Raw genomic sequence first — 7,500 nt, 5'->3', positions numbered from 1 at the left:
CCAACCACAAGTTAGATGACAGTCTCGTAGCCTGTTGCTATTTGTCAATAAACTGTCAATCAAATGTTAATAGGCGGGATCAGGATCATTGTCCAATCAGAGGAGTGATGTCAGTGTCCGAGGGGTGTCTGCATAATCTTCACAGTCTAGACGTTGTGACAGATTACTAGAGGCCGGTGCTGCCTTTAAGTGCTGTCGGAAACACGACACATATTAATGTCTTATTGCTGAAAATGAGCTGAGTTAAGCAACTTCCACTTGCTTTTATCAGCTATAATCACATAGATTGCAGGTATAATCAGATATGAATTAATGAGGTTGTTATACAGCTCTTATATTGTACTTTTATAAAGATAAGAAAAGATTTATCCCCAGAGGGGAAATTCTGTTGTTGCAGCAGCACAAGGACTCACGTATATACAGATAAATGGAGAAGTAAAATAATAAATAGTAGCCTAAAAGGTGTATAAAACTAAAATAAAAGCAGAAATATAAACTGTAAGAGCAATTAAAGACAGAATTGCTAGGCAAAAGATACAAAAAAATCACCAGCAGAGTCAGCAAGTCCAGTATATGTCAGCGGCATATAATATGATGAATAATACATAATGTGAATAAGTCATGACCCTTAGTGTTTGTCTGTATAATAAATAAAACAGTATTATATAAACAAATCTTTAACAGCATCACAAAACATAAATAACTAAAATATATTTGATTTTGTCAGATTCAGAGTGAAGAAGGGTCCAATTTCAGCGGTGGGATTACCCTTTTCTTTACAGGCGCTTTTAAATAATGATGATGAATTTGAATCTACACACCATAGCTACACATGTCATGTCTTTAATTTTCCTTACAATCATTTGTGTCCTTTTTTCAACATTTGATCTTATGTAGTAAGGAATGCAATGAATGCAGCATGATATTTCTGATATATGTAGAAGTCCATTTCTGCCTAAGTAATCATTGAAGAAATAAAAACAATCATTTTAATCAATCAATAATGCTTAGTCAAAATTGTGAGATAAAAACTGACTTAATACTACTTAATACTAAGTGAGGTAGTAAGTCATAATATTGAAATAAATGTCAATTAAAATTCCAATTAGGGATACTAATAAATAGTTATAGGATAATAGGTCAAAATAATGAGATAGTGAGTATGTTAATATGTGTAATTTTGATTAAGTATCTTCTTCTTATTATTATTAGTATTATTATTATTATTTGTGATCTTATTTCTGTTGTATTTTCTTCTTAACATTTAATCTATTTTGTTATTTATTTCTGGGCTTTGTAGACATTCATTTCCGTTTTTGTAAATAATGAAAACTCATTATTATTTCATCCGGTGTTGTGTTCTGTGACTGCTTGGGAAACCTAATTCTCTAAATAGCAATCTAGGCTACAATTTGTTAGTATCGCATTATAGAGATACCAGTAAAGTGAGCTGACTGTGCCATTGCTGCTATTTATAATAGAAAAAAAGAATGTAAACAGAAATATTATCCTGTTTTTGTTTCTCATCATTGTGGTGGTCTTCTGTTTACTTTCTTTTATGATAATGACGCCCTTTCTTGTAGGAAATTATTCACAAACATGCACAAAATTAGGTTTATTGAATTGCCATTGTCTCTACATCTAGTGATGTAAAAAAAGAAATAATTATATATTTACAGTTGCAATAAAATAACTTCCTACAGTGGAAAGATGCACTTAAACACAACAGAACAAAAGCTCCAACAAAACATCAGTTTTATTCAGATCAAGTGATTAACAGATGACAGTAAACAGCCATAATAGACATAACAATCATTTATTCCACATAACATTAAAACATCTGCAGTCGTTTAATTTGGCTTTAATTGTTATTTTGAATTACTTTGAACTCTCCGTTATTATTAAGTGTGTATTTTAAATCATCTGCTTCTCATCATGATTTATAGTGTGGTGGTTACGTTTCTGAGGATTAGTGAAGGAGAGCTTGTTAAATTGAGCTCGGCACCCATCAGTGTCCATGATTCTGATTGGGGAATTCCACTTCCTGTTTGGTGGGGTCAGAGGTGACACTGAGTCAACTGTGTCCCTTTCAGAGGGATTAACCAGGACTGTCGGATCCTGGTTAATCCACATGCACCATCACTAGAGCATTAAGCTGTTATACCACACACACACACACACACACACACACACACACACACACACACACACACACACACACACACACACACACACACACACACACACACACACACACACACACACACACACACACAAACTCCGACCCACGCTGTCCTTGCTTCATATCTGTGCTGCATGTATTCAGAAAGTCTTGACAGAGCTTGGTTTAGGCTGTGGTTTGCCTAGCTGGAAACAGGGAGAATAAGCCAGCCTGGCTCTGTCCAAAGTTAAAAATACAACTCCTCTAAATCTCACCAATTCACATCATGTATCTTGTTTGAACATTTTTATTGTGGTCATCCCCTAAATCATCATCAACATTTTCATCGTCAAAATGTAATTTTTCCAATACTTTGGTTCATGACCAAATACTGCAGCACTAATGGCATTCCCATCAGCCTCAGCTGTCCTCTGTGTTTACTGCTAATTCGCAGATGTTAGCACGCTAATGGCTAATAGCATTTAGTCTCACTAACCTGCTGTACTTTCAATTTCCTGAGTTCACCTGTTTCTTAATTTGTTCCAGGAGCTGCTTCCCAGTGCTACAGGCACATTGTTTTTGGCTTTACTCTGACATAATGTCCCAATCAAATCTCGTTATGACATCATCCCATCCACTCAACAGAAGAGATCTATAAAGAAAGACTTTGACTCTTGGTTTATTCATATTCCATGTCAAATTGACATAAAGGAAGTGTCCTATTTCTAAAAATAAAATCAATTAGTAATGCAACTAAATAGTTGAGGTTCCCACAGTTTGCTCTAAACCAGTCATTCCACACAAAGTTCGGAACAATATTGAACATTCTTCAAGGTTTTATTTTTGTTTGGTACAAAGGGTCTATGTTGTGTCCAAACCTTTAAACTTGACATGTCAATTTTATCCAACTCTGTATAATATTACAGAGTTTTTCACTTCTGGTATAATAATAAATGTACTATTTATTCAGCAATGACATCTTCAATTCTCTTTACTGTCTTTTGGATAAATAATGATAAAAGTTACACATATTTCCGCTTTGCTAAAAGATCAAAAACGAAAGTGAGTAAAGTGTCTGGGTTGGATAAGTGACGTCTTACATGATAAGGTATCTGGGCTGATGGCAACCTATGTGATGTTTCAAGTAAGAGGACAGGATTGGCTTCACAGGTCAAACTAGGAGACAACACAACACAAGTGGGATACACTGATACATTTCTTTTAAAAAAGAACACATAATGAGCCATTTTGACTGTAAGTGCTGTCGACAAATCCCACAAAGAGACCCATTAAAATGTTTTATCAGTGTGTCAGAGCCTAATATATCTTCTTCCTCTGTGCCATAGAGCTCCATTGTTAAAAACACATCAACGAGACACACTGTTGCCCTGGATCTGCCCTATGCATCAGTGCATCCCAGAATAAATGCTGAGACTCCATTTAAAATTGTACACACACACACACACACACACACACACACATAAATATACAGTATATACATATATCATTGTATTGAGTATTAGTAATGACTATCACCAGTCAGCCAAACACTGCAAGCGTATCACCGAGTGAGAAGGCACAACTATTGTGAAGCAGACATATCGGGCCTTTCTTAAGTGTGATCTCAGGAGCTTTACTGCTCTGTGGGCTCGCATTGAACCAACAAGAAGTCCATGGGTCCAATCTCATTTCAACTGAAACCTTTGTTTTTTGGAGGCAAGATCATCATTTGCATCATCACTGCAACTGTAAACAAAATGTGCCAGGCTTTCGGACCTTACATCCTGTGTTCATTCCATCTGGTACTTTGGTCTGGAGCTAAATGTCTCCAAACTTGCTGTGAAAATTCATGACCCCCTTGGGAAGGAATCTTAATCATTTTAATGACACCCTGCCCTTTATGATAAATATGCAAATCTATGTCGCTATAAAATTGCATTGAGCACCTTCCTGAACCCATTTGATGTAATGTCCCTGTGATCTAATTAGGGGCGTTTTACACGTTTAGTTAAACCAATCAGATTCAGCCACTATCTCTTTCAGCCAATTGTATTTATGCTATCAATTTTTAAACATGCTTATATCTCTCTGTTGTGATCGACTGTCATTCGGTGCATATAATGTCACCACCCTCCTCCAACCCTTTCACCTCCAGTTCATCATGCAATTTCACATCATTTAGAGCCTTATTATTACCTATCTGTGTCTAAAATATTGGAAAAGATATAGCAGATAATACATAAATAAATAAATAACAAACTTGGGGCACCAACTACAATCATTAGATCTGAGAAAGGTCATTTCGTTAGTTTTTATGCTCACATTGATTAGACATTTCTTCGGCTTGGGTGCTGCACCTAAGACCCTGTTGGTAATATTCCGTCAGCCTTCAAAGTCCATATCAGTCAACTGTTGTGTATATGTGACAGACAAATCATTTTCTTTTTCTAACCATTATCCTGCTCCTCCGCTCCTCAGCTAAGCAAAAGTGGACATCGATCTGTCCTGCAACCAAAGCTCAAAGGCCTGAAAGACAGAAGCCTCCTCCTCCTCCTCCTTCTCTTCCTCCCTTTAGTTTTCCCTCTGGGTATTTTCCTTTTTTCGGGTCAGTCGGGCCTCGCGTATCTCCTCCAGGGTCTTACGGGGGTCCATGACAAAGGCCAGAGCCACGCCGGCAGTGCCATCACCGCTCTGCCGGGAGAAGCACAGGAAGGTGGCCCAGAGGAAGGCGCAGCAGCCCATGAAGGCCGTTCGCATGTGCAGCGGCATCAGGATAAAGTTCAGAAACTGGGATAGAGGCAGAAAACATGTGATATTACACATACAGATAAAACTGTAGCCTTTCTTTTGGATTCTTACTTTTTTTTATCCTTACTGTAGACTAATCGGTCAGACAGAACAAAAGCTCCCCTAACTAATGTCTTTCATTTTTTTTTAAATCAGGTATGAATGTGTAAAATACAGTAAATTGCTTTCATTTTTACCTGCATGAATGGCCAGTACATGAGTCCAGTCTGAAAGTTAAAATAGCATATGATGAGTTTTTTGAAGACACAGAGAACTAACAGTCCCTGTCCATGCAAATCGATATTCTTATTGCCTTGAAATTATTGTTATTGTAAATCAAAAGTTTGAGTTCATACATGCAGTGAAGATACTAATAGTTTAGATTGGATGCTTTGAGCTTGGAATCATTTTCTTTGATTACCTGCCATACGATTTGGGCTTAGAGTGTATTTTGAATTCAGTGTTATTTTTTAGGATGATTGATTGCTTGGATTGAGAAATAAAATCAATTTCCTGCATCAGTGCACTAGAGAACTGTTTATCTTCATATTCATTTGGGCTCATATTCAGCCTTCAAGAGAAAAGAAAGTCCTGCTTTCAAATCCAAGTACAAAATTGAAATCAGCAAAATGTAGTTTTATTTTTTTTAGAATTACTATGCAGCATGATGTGACCTTAAAGTATTTTATTGGAGTGTATTATATTGGAAAGATGCATTGATGTTGAAGCAGGATTTAGCTGGATGAGGCCAAGGTAATACTCCAAAAATGCATCATATTTTATAAATGTATCAAAGTTTGAGTAAACCTTAATCTAGTAAGTAACTTGTCAAAATAACTTTATTTCCACCATCGTGGGAAAACATTACGTATATAATATTCTTGAAACAAGATGTATCTTAATCAGCGATCTGGAACATTTTACACATCGACGGAAGAGAAGATTTTAGGACACTATCAATAAGTTGTTGATACCAGGATCATGAAGCGTTATACCGCAATTCCAGCAGCAGGACACTGTGTCTTACATTTGGCAGGATTTCAACAGGCAGTAGCCTAGTCACGAATGAATTACCCGGTTTGCACCCGTGGCGTAGTGCCCACTGCGCAAAAGCAGCAATGACACAATCTAGGTTAATCTGGTTGTGAGCTCGCAGCAGTCACTGTGTGGAGGGGAATGTGACTTTCCTTCGCTTGATGCTGCCGAGGCCTTCCTTACCTTCCAGGTGTTAAAGAACTTCTCTCTCCAGTCTTCAAAGATGTCCTCCTTACCCTCCAAGAAGCTCACCCCTGCAGAGCAGAGGAGACATTTACGCACGAGTTTGGTGTGATGTGCGCCATTACGCACAATCTAAAAACGTGCGTAATGACTCCTCACCTTGACCCAAATGATGTTTGACAGAGACAGGTCGCCTTATAACCTTAATATAATGTGTTAACGTGTTTTAAATGAATGTAGGGTGTGATATGTAATCATTAATCCGCCTGAGTTCCGAGGTTTTGCTGCATATTGTTACACGAGAGCAAAGATTCAGAGCACTTTATAAGCTTTGACCTGATAAGACATATTTGGGTCTGTGTTCCTGCTCTGATGGTTTGGCGACATGGAAAAAAAAATTGTGATTTATATATTTGGATGTTTTTGACATCAGATTATTTTCATCTGAAAAACAGAGACCAAGCGTGTGTCTGCACTTTTTCTTGCATTAACCGAACTCTAAACTGTCTTTGCATTAAATGTGGATTTTCAACCAGGCCAGTTTACCTGTATAGAAGACACTGGTGGCCAAAGGCGACGCGAAGCTTTGGTCCAGCAGGAGTTTGCGGAAAACCATCCCGGCGGACTTTCCAGGGAAACGCCTCTCCAGGGCTCGCAGCCAGAAGTAATTGAAGTTTCCATGGAAACTGATTGCCACAATGGCCACGTCGCGAGTGTGTTTCCAGTCCATGCGTTCCTTCTGAGCTATGAGCTGATGGACCAGGTCACCGCCGGCGAATAAGCACCCGTACAAAGTGACATTGGCCATCCAGGGGAATCGTTTGGCGGCTTCTTTCAGTACAACTCTCCTCATTTTGGCACCGGTGGGCAAAGCTGGGGGCCCAAAGTGATGCTGGACTGTCCTGTGGCTTCAATTCAGCAATCAAGACGCAATTATAGCGGTTAAAATAATGTGTCTAGGCCCGGATGTCAGCCGGCTGGCAGGCACGACGAAATCCATCTGAGCGCGGTAATCAGGGAGGGATTATACGTTTCCACCGGCTGCAGGAATACCACACATCGGATCTCAGATGACTAATGAGAAATGCAGACTCCCCCCCAAAAAAAGTTTCTCAAACGATCCTATCGGCTCCTGCGTAAAAGCTGCTATGGTTCACTTTGGTCACTTGGAGAGGGCTCCTCTGAAGGATCTCTTTCTGGAGTTATGCATGCGTAAAATGCATCCGATCCTTATCTACACAAGAGATGGAGAAGCTAGTGGAAAATGCGCCAATGGAACATAAATATAAAACTAGATTATTCTGTCTGCTCTCACTCGGCGTATCGCTCCCGGT

The 7,500-nt window shown here is 38.6% G+C and overlaps 1 protein-coding gene across 1 annotated transcript; it reads right to left on the bottom strand.

Moving 5' to 3' along the window:
* Window positions 1-4,732: 4,732 nt before the first annotated feature.
* Window positions 4,733-7,019, bottom strand: mpv17l (MPV17 mitochondrial membrane protein like). Its single transcript, XM_028600446.1, has 4 exons — window positions 6,713-7,019; window positions 6,167-6,237; window positions 5,146-5,175; window positions 4,733-4,948 (listed from the first exon to the last, which is right to left on the bottom strand). Exons 1-4 carry the CDS (start codon window positions 7,017-7,019, stop codon window positions 4,733-4,735), a joined length of 624 nt encoding a protein of 207 aa, XP_028456247.1.
* Between the last annotated feature and the right edge of the window lie 481 nt (window positions 7,020-7,500).

This window comes from Perca flavescens, chromosome 15 (genome assembly GCF_004354835.1).
Source record: "Perca flavescens isolate YP-PL-M2 chromosome 15, PFLA_1.0, whole genome shotgun sequence".
Lineage (NCBI taxonomy): Eukaryota > Metazoa > Chordata > Actinopteri > Perciformes > Percidae > Perca > Perca flavescens.
This window is presented reverse-complemented; position numbering and strand designations above follow the sequence as displayed.

Bases quoted from the DNA above. Each gene is read 5' to 3' on its own strand.
- mpv17l (XM_028600446.1), bottom strand. From the start codon at position 7,019: ATGAGGAGAGTTGTACTGAAAGAAGCCGCCAAACGATTCCCCTGGATG. The intron at 6,238-6,712 runs GTAAACTGGCCT...TCTGCTCTGCAG, and splicing joins CACCAGTGTCTTCTATACAG to GGGTGAGCTTCTTGGAGGGT. The intron at 5,176-6,166 runs GTAAGGAAGGCC...TTTAACTTTCAG, and splicing joins AGTTCTTTAACACCTGGAAG to ACTGGACTCATGTACTGGCC.